Raw genomic sequence first — 19,197 nt, forward strand, 5'->3', positions numbered from 1 at the left:
GCTTTTATATAAATATTCATAACCCGCTTTGATTGTAGTAATCTGAAGATATTTAATCTTTCAATAATTTACAGAATAACTTTTTTCAATTCCTCCGAAACTTAAAAAGTTTCTCTTGAGGCTTCTACAACCTCAATATTATGAACTATTTTCATTTTTGGATAGTGACAAATTAGTTCTTTCGAAACTCTTAATTAAGTTTGTGTACTGCCACAAATTTCACAACACCATTCTTATGGTGACCATCTCCTTCAAGAAGAAAATATTTTTATTGTCATGGTTAAGATTATTACATGCAAGACTTATTTCTTGACAATCCATAACAAATTTGTGTTGCCACACAATAATATTTATTTTGGTCATGACCACAACCTTTATAGAAAAGAATTATTTCTTTCTTTTGTCCTCCAATAGTTCATAATAAAACATACCACAATATTTGTGTAGTACTTAAAGTATATGACTACATGACCATTTATGTCAAAATATTTCTTTTCAATCTCTCAAACCTCCCGTAGAGGTGAGATGTGACATTTATCCCACAACACATGAACATGTTCTTATCCATAAGAACACAAGTCACATTTTCTTTAAGAAATTGAGCATAACCATTTGAACATGCTCCATAAGTTTTTATTAGAAACTCATTGTCATGCTTTCACATTTATCAAAATTTATGTGACTCACCTCAACATCACTTTTAAGAGGTCAAATGTACCAATGTACTACCACTTTGTATTCCTTTATTTTGATGGAGGATTTACAGAACTTTTCAAATTTGGGTTGCACCAACAACAATGTGCCAATAACTTTTATACTACTTTGATGGATAAAAATTACCTTCACATTTGAAGGACCATCTTAAGAACCCATAATGTTCTTTCTTTTAATTACCATAATGATGACCATCAATATTTTACCATACTCATATTCATGCATTTAACCACTTGTCATTTTGAGACACATTATGTCCTGCTACCGCATTCACATAAGAGAATGGAGCAAATCAATTGGGCAAAATTTCATGACTTTCAGTCAAAAGTATACAACTTTATGTTAGTTATCACCATATTATCACTATAGTGCATTAGGACTTAAACCCAATGCCTTACCCATATAAAGACGCCTTTGGTCATAAATCAATGGGACTTGAATCCAACTTCTTATTATCATGACGCACCCAGACTTTAACTTGATGTCTTACCCACTTGGTGCGATGAAACTTGAATTTATCGTCTTACCCTCAATCATTTAAATAACCACAAAATAAACTTTGTTAGTACAAATAATATATTAATAACTCCACAAGTAAATATTTAGATGAAGAAAAATAAATAGGTACAAAAGTAACCTATAATGATGATCCAATCAATATGTATATGCCACATAACTCAATAACTTATCTTTTAATAAAACAAGATCATAAAGAACAATTTCTTTACAAATTATTAACTTGCAAAACTAACTTTACTTTTTAAATATATAGTGATAAAATTAAAAGTTTGCTCAAAGTAAAAGCAACTTGCTGGACTCATATGATTTTGAGATGGTTAGAAAACTAATGATGCATAATCAAAGGTAAAATATAAAATAGATTATATAGTAGTTTACCTTGTTCCCGAGAGAAAAATAAACACAAATATTTTTACCTTCTTTATATTTACTTTGCTTCAATCCTTCAATTGTAGAACAATCGTGCTGATAACGTGTTGTAAAACTTAAGACCAAAAGAACAATATAAAGATGAAGACAAGAAGAATATAAGACAAGATGAACGATATAAGATAATTTTCTTTCCTTCAAGTGTTCACCAAATCTTCAAGTGTATACAATATGAACCCTTATGCCTCTATTTATAGTGTAACATAGATGCATACAAAAGGTTAGTCATAAACATGACATTAACATGAATATAATGGGGGAGGTTATGGAGGTTATGATTATCTTCATAATGGAGGAAAGTAATGGAGTAACTTCTTGATATAATGGACATCCACAAACTATTATTTTATAACACTATTCTTCCTCTGCTTTTTATTGGTAAAAATTATTTACACACCCAAACTTTACATTAAAAATCACACCCCCTCCTCAACTTTGAAAGACGTTCTCCCCTTTTTTTCCTAATTGAATTTTCTAAATATCTATTTTACCCATACATATTTTCAACTTTTATATTTTTATTATTTATTTAAAATATGTTATTTTTCATTTAACTCAGGAAACAAAATTCTTTAAGAAAATATAAATTTTATTTTTGATAAGAATAAGAAAAGTGAGAAATACTTAACATGTATTTAAGCTAATATTGTTTTATAATGAAATAAATTAACAGAATATGAAAATATTATAATTAATAATAATGAAATTTATAATATTTATTTAAGCTATTGAAAATAACAAAGAGCGATAACTTTTTTTAAAAAAAATAAAAAAATACTGTTTTGATCTCTGATTTGATGATTGTACATGCTAACAATTTGATACATTCTAATTTTTTTTCATTCAAGTCTTTCACAACACTTCAAGTATTTCAATTCTGGTAGTTCAAAAATAATTTAAAAGTAGAGGTATAATTTATAGTAGCAAATTCTAAAAGACTATATATTTAAATATGAAATTTTAAATTACAGTTTTAAAATATCTTTTTAATGACAATCAAAATTCATCTTTCTATATAGACAATAACAAAAAAGAGATAAGTGAATAATAATTATATATACACGCATGCCTGAACATACATACATATATGCTTAATGTATGCAATATTAAAATAACAATCGTAACAAATATCATTAGATTTTGTATAAATAAATAAATCATAGAATGATTATTTTGCATGTAAATAAACCACATAAAAATTTATAAATACATCTAGATTAAAAACTGAAAAATTATATGTATAATATAAAAGATATTCAGATTCTGTTTAATTTGACTTATTTTAAGTGTTTTTAAGTCAAAATAATTATTAATGGGCAAATCACATAAATCCCACTAGTTTAGATCTTAATAACTAAGATTCCCAATAGTTTCAAATATTACTTCCTCTACCATATTTCATGATTAGGACACATGAGTCTGAATCAATGAGATATATGTATCTGTCGAATTTTAAAATTGAGATACAAAATTTATTTATTTAAATTAATTGGTTGTAACTTATTTCCTTAATTAGAGGAGTAATTGAGGATTTTCAAAATACATACCATAAAGGCTCAAATTCCTTTATCGAGTCAATCGGCCAATGAAAATCGACGTACAGGTCCCGGGATTGAAAAAATATCGCAGCAGATCTAAAATATGAAAAGATTGGGCCAAAGGCCCACTCTTAATTCCAAAGAGATGTATTTTGTTATTTTTGGGTCTAAGCCCTTGTCGTTTTATTTATTAGTATTCTTGTTAGAATTTAGGACAGGTGGGAAAATTGGGCCGGAGGCTCAAAGGAAGTAATATATTTTCTTGTTAGAATCTAGGACAGGTGCAAAGAATGGGCAAGAATTGGGCCGAAGGCCCAAAAAATGAAGATAGGCCCGAGTACTGGCCCAGGCAGACAGATCCAGACTTGGGCCCAAATTTTCTTTCCCTATTTACTTGACTGATATTATGTGCTTATTTGTTAAAAAATAATATTAAGGTTTCAAAACTTCAAATCCCCAAAAGACACCCATTTTGAATTAATTATTTAACTAAATTATTCACTTTTTACTTGACTTAAAAACAAATAAATAAATAAATAGGTTTACAAAATACTTCACTTAGATAATATTTCGATATTTTTTCTTTTCTCCCTTAAAATTGTCCTAACTATAAAATTTGTTCAATTTAAACTAAGTCAACAATTTTTAGCCAAATAAATTAATTGTCGGATAACCGCATTAGCGGATTTTCTAGGTGCTTTAAAAAACCTTCCTAGAATATTAATAAGAACCTCGAACCCCTTTTAAATATTTTCAATTGATTTCCTGTTTTAATCTATTGAAAATCAGTTTTTTCTTGATTTTTCTTAAAAATTAAGTGGCGACTCTAAAACCAGTAAAATTATATTTTTCTTAATAAAACACTCTCTACAATATTCCCTTTGATCCTTTTGCGCTGTGGCATAACATAATCAAATTAAGATCCATTTTTTTCGGAGACAAACAATCAAGACCCTCTATGAATTGAAAGTTTTCTCTGTAGCAGTTACTGTGATTGGAACTCGTGATAAATGAATAATATAAAATAATATTTGGGTTCAGGAAAATTTGTGCTGATGATATCTTGAGAAGAAGAGAGTAGATTAACTATTGTTGAAATGAAATTGTAAGGTGAAATTCTTGAATAAAAAAAGAGGAGACATAATTGAGTGATAAACATCGGAGGGAAGAATTAAGAGATAGTGGTTGATTTGGAGTGAAAGAGTTATTTAAGCATATAATTAATCAATAATAGTTTTAAGGGATGTGGGTATCTAATTGTATTTTTAAATAATATATTAATATATGGTATAAAATACTAAAAGTGGTAATATATGTAATTGTTTAAAAGTAAAATAATATTAGTATATATAGTAGTGATGTATGTCTAATAAGGTAGTTTATCCTTACTTTTATAGTGTCTAAATAAAATAAAAAATCTAAAAGCCCCTTCTCTTCTAGTTGACATGTCACAGAATGAAACCTTAATTTTCTTAAATAATAAACTTATTCAACTCATTTAGTTAAATATATAATTTTATTATTATTTTTAAAAATACATTAGTTTATTAAGAAGAAATTTTCATGCTTAAGAATTATTTATCATACTTAAATTATATATATATATATATATATTTCTACAATGAAGAGCAACTTTTTAACACTTACTATAATGCCCACAATTTTCAATAATTATATATTCAAAAAATACAACAATCTAAAAAGTTTAGTTCAAGTTTAAGCAGAACCATAATATATACATCATTTCATAATGTTAACTTACATTATTTAATCATACTATTCCCTCTAATCCATGTTAAGTAAATTGTCGAGACGTTGTTCATAATTCAAAATAAATAAATTATTCAAAGTTCACGAGAATTGTTGGAAGTCGTTGTACTATTTCCCTTTTTCTTTTTGTGATATGAGATCATCTTTTGATTAAAAAATAAAATAAAATAATGAAACGTGGTTAAACACTCATTTAATATTTTTAAAGCAAAATGTTGATACTTAAGATATATTTTTGTTTTGAATAAAATAAAATTGGTATTTGAAAGTAATTTTCAGAACTTGTGCGACATTTAGGAAACTAACTAAATATAAGTACTATATATAAATAATAATAGACGCCAATAATAGTGAATCGCTCTCTTCGAAGCTCCACACACATCCATCACTCACTCATCTTTCCAAATCTTCAGATGTAAGAAACTCTCTCTATCTTTCTCTAACGGTGTACGTTTATCCAATGTAGATGTAATTGTTTGTGCTTGTATGTGTGTGAATCTCTCCGTTTTGTGTTTTCTGCTAATTTTGTGTGTTGTTGATCTGTTTTCCAGTGAAGAAAATGGCGAATTTCAAGGTTTCTCGCGTCGAAACTACGCCATTTGAAGGACAGAAGCCTGGTACTTCCGGTCTCCGTAAGAAGGTAAATCTGAAAGCAAATTCAAACTAACACTTCGTTCGAAATAAAAATTTAAATGTTTTCATCAACTTTGATACATTTTCTAATTGATCTATGTGGAACACGGTTTTATTTCCTTCACGTTCCACCGATTCAGTGAAATTTCCAGATGCTTTTTTTGCTGCTCGAGTTCAATCGAATTTTCATTGGATTTGCTTGCACTTATTATCTTTTCGTTAAAGTACTTATCAAGGTATACAAATTGTAATCAGCACGTATAGATCTAAGGAATAAATTGTAATCTAATGAGATCTTGTATTAATTGAAATGAAAATATCAAATGGTGTGACAAGTGTCTTTTAGAAATTACTTGATCATATTGTCTTTCCCTACCCTTCGGGGTGGCCCGGTGGTTTGGGCTTGGGACTTCCATGTGGAGGTCTCAAGTTCGAAACCCCTTGCCAGCGAAAGCAAGGGGTTTGCCTTCTGGGTCGAGCTCGTCGCACCAGGCTTGCCTAGTGCGGGTTACCTCTCCTATGTGGTTTGCGAGCTATTGCATAGGAGCGGGGGTTTTACCCTGTGCGCACCCAAATGGTAGCGGCTACGGATTTCTCGTCATCAAAATAAAATAAAATATTGTCTTTCCCTCATGCATGCTTCTTTGGACATAAACTAAGCTATTTAAATTAGATCAAGTAAGATTCTTACTTGCCAGTAACACTATGAACTATGCTTAAGGACAAAGAGCAGTTGATTAGTTTATGATGGCTTTCTCCAGTCCTCAATCAGTTTTTTCTTTTCTTAAGCATTATTTATTCTTGGGAAGGCCTAGAATCTAAACTTGCTGACATAGATTAGATATCGGAATCAGTTGTTGTGATGAAAAAATGCAATTTATGTAGTACTTTATGTGGTAATTTCTAACATAAAATCCTATTTTTGGAAAAAAATAAAATCTCCTTCAATATATCTGTGAATTAGTCAAATTAAATTTTTTCTAAGCTAAAAACACTGATCAAATTGGGTTGGAGGGAGTATTCACATCCCAGCAAAAAGAGTGTTAACTATGTCAACAAAACATAGTTCCTTACAAGAGGTGTTAGCTTAATGTTTAACTATATCAGACTAGTTTGAGCTATACTAAGAGGGAGTGGGTGGTTAAAAAGAGAAAGCACACACAGACACACAATTACAGACCCACCAAAAGTTACAGTGATGTTCTTAAACTCTACTGTTTTTAGCCAATTGACTTGTTACTAATTTGTTTTCCTTCACATTCCTGTAAGGATGAAAGCCTCAAACATTCATGTGGTTCTTCTGGAGAAGCTGGAACAATAGATTAATATCTGTTATGTTCATCTTCTTTGCAGCTCTTTCTGCATTTTGTTTGAATATTTGTAAGATTGGTAGTTTAAATTGTAGTTAGCTGACTGACTGACTCATTAATAAACCTGAACTTTTGGACATCAGTAGTTCTGCATGATATATTGTCCATATAGTGAGTCTTGGCTTGTTTATGCGCTGTTATCTTAATGGCTTTTGATTGTTGAGTCTAACATGAAGTGGTTGGGCTGTTTCAGGTGAAGGTGTTCATACAACCTCATTACTTGCAAAATTTTGTTCAGGCAACATTCAATGCACTTGGAGCTGACAGAGTTGAAGGTGAGGAAGTTTATGTTTTCATTGTCTAGCTGTATTCCTCTACATTTCTTGCATGTATTGGAAGCAGAGGGGAATCTGGGATTTGGAGGTTTTGGTGCCACATTGCTTTGAACGTAATGGTGTTGCTATTTATACAGTCCAAATAAAAGTAAAAATTTAGCCGGTTTGATCAATTTTGTGCTTCATTTCGGGTTATTTGTCTTGATTTATATTGAAAAATTGGTCAAACGAAAGAATGAAATAATTATAACAACTTACTGCAAAACATACAACTTCGAAAAAGGGAACTACTTATATTTTATGCTGATAACAAGGGAAGAAGGCTGTGATTGGTCCAAAGGGTGGGTCACAAACAGATTTCCCGGTTATCAAAAAAAAATAATACAAGGGAAGAAAAGAAAGTGAGCAAAAGTTAAGAATAGACAAAAGGTCAACAAAGATCACGTTAAAAAGTTCTACAGAAAGCTTAAAGAAAAAGTGCACCAAATGGGATTCGAAATCGCGTCCTTTGATAGTGAAATTTGACTCTTCATCACTGGCATCATATGTTCAACTTTTACTCTGGGTGGCACAATTAGTATTTATTATATTTCTATAATACATATATACACAAAGTTCCAACCTAGGCGTCTGGTAGCATGGAAACCCCACCCTTCTACATAGATCAGCCGCATAGATATATCCCCCTTTTGGGGGTCAGTGAATGATTTTGTTGTCTTGCCCCTTCTAATCACACTTTTATTGTGCAGGTGCTACACTTGTGGTTTCTGGTGATGGCCGATACTATTCGAAGGATGCTATCCAGGTACTATTAATCAAGTTTTTCCTATGAAATTCTTTATTTTGCATTATTTGTTTGCCTGAACACAATCAAAAATATAAAAATGTTCTCTCAAATGCATAAGGGACATTCTGAAATGCAAAGTTTCTTTTTCATGTTTTTATTGAGGCCCGATGCCTAACTTGCTTAATGTTTATGTCTTAATTGAAGGATATAATTCAGAGTATAACATCTTTGGTCTGTTTCATTGCAGATCATTACAAAAATGGCAGCAGCAAATGGAGTAAGACGTGTTTGGATTGGCCAAAATGGACTTTTGTCCACTCCTGCTGTATCAGCTGTTGTTCGTGAGAGAGTCGGGGCTGATGTAAGTACTTTGCCTCTAGAGCTACATCAGATTGCTTTATTCATATTTCCCTTTCCTTTTCAATAATGTGAGTTTTACTTGTTTCAAGTATCTGTCAACATAATAGGTTGTTAGAATAGGAAAAGGAATATGATTTGTAAGTAGTATCCTACTTGGAGAAAGATTGTCAGGTAGTGTCTATAAATAAGGCTCAGTGTAAATAATGTAGATACACAATTCAATACGTAATATTTTCTCCTATATTTCCTACATAGTATCAGAGTATTAGTGGAAAATTAATTGTTGTGCAAATTTCCATGAAAGAGAATCAATCACTGCACATTTTTTCAGGTGGCAACACAGCTGTCTGCATTAAATTAATTTTTGGTAGTGTTGTGCAAATTCCAACACCACCATTGAGTCCAGAATACCTTTCAGATTTGTTGAAAATAGGCGACACGTAGGCACTCACGCACCGCCAAAAGTACTTCTCCTGCGAGCACGTCAGATCCACGTGCTTATTTTCGGCGATTTTTTTTTTCCAGTAGGGTTGCTCCATCAATCCAATCCTCTACCCAATTTTCTCTGATTTTGATCACTGTCCAGCGGTAAGATCTAGGTTTTCGTCGACTTCAACACTGTTCCGAGGATTCCAGGCTGCTTTAGGCCATTTTTCAAAGAAATATTTTACTGTCAGCATCATGCGGAGACTCTGAGCTGATCCATACCATTTTCTTCAAGATCCAGTCACTTTTTATATTTCGGTGAGATCTTAATTCTCGTACAACCAGATCTTCATTGCTTGCTGTTTTCAAGTAAAATTTCACAAGATGTCTTTTGGGTGTGATATTTTTGGCTCCAAAAAACACGAGAATTGGAAGCTTAAGTCGTATGATTCATCCAAAATCCTTAATGAGGAAATCAAAACATCGATCATCAGAATCCATAAAGCATTGATGAAGAGGTCATTTTGGAAGATCTGGACCTAAGTGTAGTTATTGTCATAAGCTGGGACACACTCATGAAGTATGCTATTAATTGCATGGTTGACCATCCAAGAATGCTCATGTTGCTCAGGCTGACACTATATGTCATCAATGAGTTTAATTATCTGAAGAGGAATATAATGAGTATTTTCACTATCGAGCAAGTAAGCAGACATCTCCACAAGTAGCCTCAGTTGCACAGACTTGGAACCTGAGTTGTGAACTCTAGCGATTTTGATCATATCTCCGATGATAAATCACTTCTGAGTTCTGTCAAATATTGTTTATTCACCGTCTCTTTTGGCTGTTACTTTAACCAATGGGATCCAAACCAAAGAAAAAGGAATTGGGCTAGCTAACCCCTTAACCTCTGTCACTTTAAATTCTGTTCATTATGTCCGTGGTTGTTCTTTTAATCTCGTGCCATATTATTTCTTTTTAGGACTCTTTTATCATGTAGGACCGCCGTACGGAACAGATGGTTGGGGTAGAATATGAATCACAAGGCCTCTACTGCCTTACCTCTCCTAATCCCACCCGAGCATGTCCAGTTATAGATTCCAGACTTAATTCATAAACGTTTGGGATATTCAAGTTTGTTGAATGTACAAAAGATGGTGCCTAGTTTGTCTAGTCTGTCCATATTAGATTGTGAATTGTGCAAACTTAGGAAACACACTTGCACTACCTTTCTACGTAGTGTTGAAAGTTGTGTAGAGTCTATTTTTTCCTTAGTTCACTTTGATATTTGGGGTCATTCTTCATAGTAGAATCAACTCAACCTTAGGATTTCGTTATTTTGTAGCTTCATTCATGATACATCTGAGTTATTGTGTTGAAATACAAAATCAATTTGATTTCTCTATTCGTACCTTTCATAGTGATGATGTCGTAGAATATATGTCCTCCCAGTTTCAACTGTTTATGACCTAGTTTCAAGGAATTATTCATCAGTCTTCTAGCTTGTACACCCCTCAACGGATGGAGTAGCAGAGAGGAAGATTAGGCACCTCATCGAGGCTGCTCGCACTCCTCATTCAATTTCACGTTTAGTTGTGTTTTTGGGGCTTTTTAATTAATTAGATACCCTCATCTTTCATTTTGACTCAAATTCCTTATTTAGGCCTCATTTGTTTGCATTCAATAAAGGTTTGAATCTGAATAATTGAGATCTCAATCTCATTCCATTAAGTACATTTGTTATTTTTAAAATTTTTATCACTTAATGGGTCTCAATTCATCTGATTCAATCAGATCTAGAATAGAGTCTGAAAATCATTTAGAGCTTTTATTATCGCTCTTTTATATTTATATTTTTAAAATTCATTAAACCTCTCTCCTCCTAATCTATAACCCTATCTCTTGAACATCATCGACATGGTGATGGACTCCTCAACTTCCATCTCACCTCTTTCAGCTGTCGTCGACTCCTCATAGTCAATGGGATGAATGTTTACAAATATAATAATAATAATATGTTCATTGTAAATTCACCGAATTTGTCAAATAAGAAGGTGGTGATGCAGATTGCAAGGTCTCAAGAGTCTTGTGGATAGTGGATAGAAAGGCACGTGTATAAATGGAGAAACCTTTGGAAGTACAAATGGTCTAGGAAAGAGCATTGGTGAATCCTCTGGAAGATGGTGGACCAACAACAAAAAATGGTGGCTCCAACAACTATAATCTGTGGTAGAGTGGAGTATGGGATTGAGAGAAAAATGTGTGCAAACTTGAATCTATTTTCTGCCTTTTCTTCTTTGAAACTGGTGCTTTTGAGATTTTAATTTTTTTTAATGGAGGTTCAGTTCACTCGTTGAAATTACTATGTTGGCGGGGAGGAGGAGACCAATGTAGTCAAAGGCGTGCTTTAAGCGCGCTTAAGCCTTGAAGCGAGGCTCAAAACGTGTTGTGCACTTCACCTTGCTTTATGTGCGCTTCAGTGTCGTCATCAAGGTTCTAAGGCAAACTTTTCCTCGCCAATGAACCTCTTATGAAGAAGTGACACTAAACAATTGATATTTTACTTTTATCATAATTTTTTTTCAATTTCTTTGGTCATATATTTGTCATTCATGTTTATACATATTAGTCTTGGACTAGACATATATATTTTTATTTTTTTCTCCCTTTGCGCCTTTTTTCATTGAAGCCCACACTTTATTTGCGCTTAAAACCCTAACAAACCTTAGAGTTTTTTTGCGCTTAAAACCCTAACAAACCTTAGAGTTTTTTTGCGCTTTTCGCCTTTGATAACACTGGAGGAGGCCCGGAATGGTTATAGCTAATTTCAGATTCAAGGATTGTACTTCTCTTAATTATGTTCATTAATAATTTTGATATACATTTTTATATGTATATTCAAATGATTAAAAACAAACGATCTTTAATTATTTAGTGTTCAGATCTATAAACCACATCTTAATATTCAAATGTATATTCAAATTCAAACATCTTAGGCCTCATTTGTTTGCACTTAATGTAGGTCTGAATCTGAATGGTTAAAATATTAGATCATTCAGTGCATTTGTTCTCATTCAGATTTCAAGTACTTAATGGGTTTCAATAGGTCTTAATCATTAAGATCTAGAACAGAGTCTTAATATCATTAAGAGACATTTTTGTGTGGATAATATTCACAATCACTCTATCCACAATCACTAGCCACCATCACTAACCATCTTTATAATCACCACCACCACCACCACCATTACCATCGTCTACCACCAACCATCACTGCGAACTACTACTATCAAACACTACCATGCTTATCTCCTCCATCATTATGATTATATCCATTGACGTTGCCACCACTATCTCTGTAGCTGTCGCCACCACCATCTCTGTAGCTGTCGCCACCACCATCTCTGTAGCTGTCGCCACCACCATCTCTGTAGCTGTCGCCACCACCATCTCTGTAGCTGTCGCCACCACCATCTCTGTAGCTGTCGCCACCACCATCTCTGTAGCTGTCGCCACCACCATCTCTGTAGCTGTCGCCACCACCATCTCTGTAGCTGTCGCCACCACCATCTCTGTAGCTGTCGCCACCACCATCTCTGTAGCTGTCGCCACCACCATCTCTGTAGCTGTCGCCACCACCATCTCTGTAGCTGTCGCCACCACCATCTCTGTAGCTGTCGCCACCACCATCTCTGTAGCTGTCGCCACCACCATCTCTGTAGCTGTCGCCACCACCATCTCTGTAGCTGTCGCCACCACCATCTCTGTAGCTGTCGCCACCACCATCTCTGTAGCTGTCGCCACCACCATCTCTGTAGCTGTCGCCACCACCATCTCTGTAGCTGTCGCCACCACCATCTCTGTAGCTGTCGCCACCACCATCTCTGTAGCTGTCGCCACCACCACCACTGTAGCTGTCGCCACCACCACCATCATTGTCTTTGTAGCCACCGCCATCTCCCCCACCACTATCAACCACTATCACCCCTATAGTCAATTTCTACTACCAATAAATTTCAGCATCACAACTAAACCACCGCCAACTACCACCATACATTTTTTTGTCACCACCACCACCACCATCACCACTTCTACCACTACTATCAACCACTACCATCATTGTGGTCAATCTCTATTACCTACCACCTCCATCATCATAACTAGTACCGCTGCCAACTATCAACTACTAGACATTCTTGAGCCACCAACATCAACACAACCAACTAGTAACATCAACCAACTTCATCACTACAACCACCAACACCACTACTAATCACCACCATTATGATAGTCACCACAACACCAACCACTTCCACTGTCACAACTATCATTACTAGCTACTAACAACAACTATTACCTTCACCACCACCACTACAAAGTATCTCCACCATCACTAGCAAGTATAAGTATTTCATTTTTTTAATCAAATAATGTTTTTATGTTGTTAATTCTTTTTAAATATTTAATTAATTTTTATTTGAATTGTATATTTATTGTGTACATATAAATAGATTATGTACATTCGGATGTTGTAAAACAAAGTCTTAATTAATCGGTGTTCAGATCTAGAGACAATATCTTAATCATTAAGATGTGCATTCAGATTCAGACGTCTAAATCTTAATAAAAACAATTGAGGCCTTAATCTTAATCCAAACAAATGAGGCCTTAATCTTAATCAAAACAAATGAGGCCTTAATCTTAATCAAAACAAATGAGGCCTTAATCTTAATCAAAACAAATGAGGCCTTAATCTTAATCAAAACAAATGAGGCCTTAATCTTAATCAAAACAAATGAGGCCTTAATCTTAATCAAAACAAATGAGGCCTTAATCTTAATCAAAACAAATGAGGCCTTAATCTTAATCAAAACAAATGAGGCCTTAATCTTAATCAAAACAAATGAGGCCTTAATCTTAATCAAAACAAATGAGGCCTTAATCTTAATCAAAACAAATGAGGCCTTAGTATTGTTTCCTCAGTCACCTCTATACTCTCTTCACCCTCGTGTCTTTGGGAGTACATGTTTTGTTCATAACTTCAACAACTACATACCCAGTTAAATCCCACTAGTGAGGTTTGGGGAGGGTAGAACGTACTCAAACCTTACCACTACCTCATGTATAAAAAGGGTATCGTTACTTCTCACTCGATCTTCATTGGTACCTTATGTGAGCTGATGCCACATTTTTTGAGTCTCGACCTTTACATCTTCTGATCATGATCATTCTCACATATGTGAGGTCTTACCTATACTGTCTTTTGAAGAATTTGCGGTTACTTTTACATCTCCATCCAAAGTGCCACCAATCTTACCCGTATCAACTTTTGAGGAATCTACAATTACTTTTACATCTCCGTCCATAGTACCTCCACTCCTGACTTATCATGTCGCCCATATCCAACATCTGGATAAGATGATTCACATCACTCACCCGACCCTAGACCTACTGTGGACTTGTCTCCTCTTAATCAACCAATTGCGATTCGAAAAGGTGTATGGTCCACTCATAATACTATCCCTCTTTATACCCTTTTAAGTTATCATTGTCTGTCATAACTCCATTATGCCTATGATTGATGACATGTCTGCTTTACATGCAAGTGGTACTTGTGAGCTTGTTCTTCTTCCTTTAGGTAACTCTATCATTGGTTGTTGGGTTAATGCATTGAGTTTATGCCGTCAAAGTTCGTCCGGACGACCAAATTGATCAGCTTAAGGCTCGTCTTGTTGCCAAAGGGTATACTCAAATATTTGGACTTGATAATAGTGATACTTTCTCTCTCATGATAAAATAACATATGTCTGATTATTGGCCCCTATATCAATTGACAGTAAGAAAGTCTTCTCCATGGTGAGCTTGAAGAGGAAGTTTATATAAAGCAACCATGTGGTTCTGTTGCTCCAGGGAGGGGGGGGGGAGTCTTGCCTTCGTTGGTTTTTTTTGGGGGGGGGGGGGGGGGGGGGGAGTCTAGCCTTGTGTGTCAGTTGCGCCGGTCACTTTATGGTATGAAAAAGCCTTCTCGAGCCTGGTTTGGAAAGTTTAGGACAATAATTCAGGAGTTTGACATGTCTCAAAGTGAAAGCTGATCATTCATCGACATTCATCGACATTCTTCTCCAAATCCATGTATCTATTTGGTGGTTTTTATTGATGGTATTGTTATTACTGGCAATGATCAAGATGGTATCATAAGTTTAAAGCTCTTTCAACATTTCCTGACTAAAGATTTCGATAGATTGAAGTATTTTCTTGGTATTGAGGCTGCGCTGTTCAGATCAAGTATTGTTATTTTTCAATGCAAGTATGCCTTAGACATTATTGAGGAGACATGAATGGTGGGATATAGACCCATTGGCATTCCTACAGTTTCAAATGGTAAACTCTTGCTAGCACAGGGGGAGACACTCAGTGATCCTGAAAGATATAGGTGTCTGGTTGGTAAGTTGGATTATCACATAGTGATCAGACCTGGCGTTTCTTTTCCTAGGAGTGTTGTAAGTTAGTTTATGGATTATTCCTGTGATAGTCATTATGATGCAATTGTTCGCATTCTGCAATATATAAAGTTATTTTCAGGTAAAAGATTATCTTTAAAAATCAAGGTCATGACCTGATCGTTAGATACAAATACATTGATTTGGTAGGATCACCTTGTGATAGACATTCTACATTAGAATATTTTGTTTTAGTAGGTTGGTATCCTGGAAGAGTAAGAAATAGAGTGTGGTTGCTCGATATTAGTGCAAAAGCAGAATATCGAGTAACTGTAGCAACTTGTGAGCTAGTTTGGATAAATTGTTGCTGAGAGAGCTAAAGTTTGGAGAAATCAGTTAAATAGAACTTGTGTGTGATAACTAAGTGGCATTTCATATCACATCAAGTCGGTATTTCATGAGAGGACCAAGCACATTGAGATTGACTGTCACTTTGTCAAAGAAAAAAAATACTCTCCAGAGATATTGTTACAAAATTTTGTGAATTGAGTTATCAACTTGCAGATATTTTCACCCAGTCCTTTTGAGCCTCGTATTAATTACATATGTAGCAATTTCTGTACATATGGTTTTGTATGCACTAGCTTTGAGGGAGAATGTTAGAATAGAAATAGGAGTATGATTTATATATAGTATCTTACTTGGAGAAAGATTGTCATGTAGTGTCCATAAATAGAGTCCAGTTTAAATTATGTAGATACACAATTCAATGATATTTTTTCTCTATACTTCTCACATACATCATACTTAATACAGGGTTCTAAAGCCCCTGGGGCATTTATATTGACAGCAAGTCACAACCCAGGTGGCCCTCATGAGGTATTGCCAACAATATTTTCTTATTTTTGATGTTTTGTTTCTGCATCTCTCCAACATTATGTGATAACCTATTATTGAATTGGGAAGTTTTAATTTCTATTCTAGGATTCAACTGTTGTTATGGTCTTTTTATCAGCTCATGTTTGATTCACAGTTGAAAAGTAGGATTTTTCTTTTCTCTTTACGGCTTTTCCCTTGCTCTGTTATAGTTTAATTGTATTCTCTGAGACCTGAAAATCATGCTACGTGCTAAGGGTCGTTCCCTTAGCTTGTAGAATTGTAAAATTAGTATGCTTCCATTTTCTTTTCATAGAGAACTGGTTTTTCTCATTGCTTGTTTGGCCTAAATATACATCTTCCTTTTAAAGATGAAAAACACAAAAATTTCTCGGTTATAAAAAAAAGAAGATGAAAAACACAACTTACACATTCTGTTTTCTATTCTCTAGGGAGTTCGTATGTACTTTCTATTTTTTGTGAGGGCGGGGAGGGGACATGATGAAATGTGCCTTTGTTGCAGCTGATTAAGAACCTATAAATATATACACACAACAGACATCTATGTACATGCCCTTTAAACATGTTCTTATTATTTGGAGGGAAAATGTTGCAGGGAAGAATACATTATGGTTGATGAAATGATTGTAGGTCTCCTTTCAGATTATTTAGTAGGCGTTTGGCCATAGCCAAATATTTATCCCTTTGTTTGGGAATTTATGGAATTGGAGTTGTGTTTGGTTATACTTTTTGCAAAGAACACTTGGAATAATGTTCTTGGATGTACTTAAATACAACTTCAAAAGTGAAAAATGAGTTGGAGAACAGGTTACAAGCTCACTAATATTTTGGTCATAAAAAATCAGGTTTAAGCTGTTTTCCAGATTTGAAATACAACTTTAAGTTGGATTGGAATTTTCATGGCCAAACACTGATTTTCAAATAAAGTGAAAATTACTCCAGAGAAAACTGAACAATTTTTATGACCAAACTTGTTCTAGTATACCTATTAGAGCGTCCGGAATGCCTTTGAAATAACTAGTAGCCTCGAAAGGTGTTTTATTTGGAGGACAACACCTTCGGTGGGAAAATGGTTAATGAAAATAAAATAAATGTGGGATATCCTATCAGTTATTTTTTAGAATTCTTATTAAATTGTTTAGACTATCTTGTTTTGAATACCTGTTAAGAGTGTTTATAATACCCAGGTGATAAATTTTGTCAGCTTTTCCTGAAGACTACAGTTTCTCATATGTATTCACCTGTAGGATTTTGGAATTAAGTACAACATGGAAAATGGTGGACCTGCTCCGGAAGGTATAACAAACAAGATCTATGAGAACACCACAACAATAAAGGAGTACTTGATTGCTGAGGGCCTGCCTGATGTAAGATGCACTGCTTCCCTAGTACATTTTCCTGAGTCTTAATTTTATTGATGAAGTAACATTTTGATATGGCCCAACTTGAATGTAGGTGGACATATCTACAACAGGTGTCTCAAGCTTTGAGGGTCCAAAGGGGAAATTTGACGTTGACGTTTTTGATTCAACTAGTGATTATCTGAAATTGTTGAAGTATGAATGCTTCTCTTATGTGCAAAAACAAATGTCTTTCTGCTTTCAGTCGAGTATTGCTTATGTTAGAATAGAAATAAGTATTTCCTACTTAGAAAAGGAATAGGAATAGGAATAGGAATAAGAATAGGAATCCTAGTTGGAAAAGGATTCCAATGTAGTGTCTATAAATAGGGTCTCAATGTAACTATTTAGATACACAATTCAATAATATTTTTCCCATATATTTCTCACATGGTATCAGAGCATTGGTGAGAAACTTCAAGTCACCGTGTCAAATTCCGGCGACGACGGTTGGGACTGATTTGTGTCATCTTTCGTTCTGAAGGTGTTGTGCGAAAGACAACACCATCACGAGGCTCGGGAAGCTCAGGCGACCGAACCCCAATTAGATCCACCGGAAAACAGCCCCTCACGCGCCTCCACGCGCCGTTCGAAGGTGGAAGTTTTCCGGCAAGATCTGGTCACGCGTTGGCGCGTGAGTGCTGCTCCGGTCATCTATTTTCGAGCAGTTTTCTTCTGTTGGGGTCGTCCAGTATTTCCGACCAGAACCCAGTCAGTTTTTTTCCAGATCCGATCACCGGAATTAGGGTTCCGGTGATTTTCAGGCAGTTTCCGGCGAAAACAAACCACTATAGGGCAGTTTCCGGCAAGTTCCCGGTAAAATCATAATTTTCAGGCCACTGTGGGCAGATTCCAGCAGCTTCCAATATTTTCAGACCACTATAGCAGTTTCTGTCAGTTTCCAGCATACATACCAGTCTATGGAGAATCGACGAAGGAGAGAACGTTTTGGAAAATCTCGATCCAAGTGTAGTCATTGTCATAAACCTGGACACACTCGTGACGTATGTTATATTTTGCATGGTCCACCACCCAGTTATGATCCTATTGTTCTAAAGGAATATAATGAGCTCCTTCGAAATCGCGCAAGTAAACAACGTTTTGGAAAACCTCGATCCAAGTGTAGTCATTGTCATAAACCTGGACACACTCGTGACGTATGTTATATTTTGCATGGTCCACCACCCAGTTATGATCCTATTGTTCTAAAGGAATATAATGAGCTCCTTCGAAATCGCGCAAGTAAACAACGTTTTGGAAAACCTCGATCCAAGTGTAGTCATTGTCATAAACCTGGACACACTCGTGACGTATGTTATATTTTGCATGGTCCACCACCCAGTTATGATCCTATTGTTCTAAAGGAATATAATGAGCTCCTTCGAAATCGCGCAAGTAAACAACGTTTTGGAAAACCTCGATCCAAGTGTAGTCATTGTCATAAACCTGGACACACTCGTGACGTATGTTATATTTTGCATGGTCCACCACCCAGTTATGATCCTATTGTTCTAAAGGAATATAATGAGCTCCTTCGAAATCGCGCAAGTAAACAACGTTTTGGAAAACCTCGATCCAAGTGTAGTCATTGTCATAAACCTGGACACACTCGTGACGTATGTTATATTTTGCATGGTCC

General features: G+C 34.8%; 1 protein-coding gene across 2 annotated transcripts in view; it reads left to right on the top strand.

The window, feature by feature from the left end:
- Positions 1-5,316: 5,316 nt before the first annotated feature.
- LOC102593173 (phosphoglucomutase, cytoplasmic-like) overlaps positions 5,317-19,197 on the top strand; it is a 28,793-nt gene continuing 14,912 nt past the window's right edge. Inside the window, exons 1-8 of one of the 2 annotated variants that reach the window (XM_006357570.2) lie at positions 5,317-5,385; positions 5,522-5,610; positions 7,167-7,248; positions 7,998-8,053; positions 8,283-8,396; positions 16,078-16,140; positions 17,406-17,525; positions 17,614-17,714. In XM_006357570.2, coding sequence (XP_006357632.1) covers positions 5,530-5,610; positions 7,167-7,248; positions 7,998-8,053; positions 8,283-8,396; positions 16,078-16,140; positions 17,406-17,525; positions 17,614-17,714 — 617 coding nt within the window. In that variant the 5' untranslated portion in view covers positions 5,317-5,385; positions 5,522-5,529. The remainder of the gene's footprint in view (positions 5,386-5,521; positions 5,611-7,166; positions 7,249-7,997; positions 8,054-8,282; positions 8,397-16,077; positions 16,141-17,405; positions 17,526-17,613; positions 17,715-19,197) is intronic. The other variant, XM_015313514.1, reaches the window with a different exon arrangement.

This window comes from Solanum tuberosum, unplaced genomic scaffold, assembly GCF_000226075.1.
Source record: "Solanum tuberosum cultivar DM 1-3 516 R44 unplaced genomic scaffold, SolTub_3.0 scf00251, whole genome shotgun sequence".
NCBI lineage: Eukaryota > Viridiplantae > Streptophyta > Magnoliopsida > Solanales > Solanaceae > Solanum > Solanum tuberosum.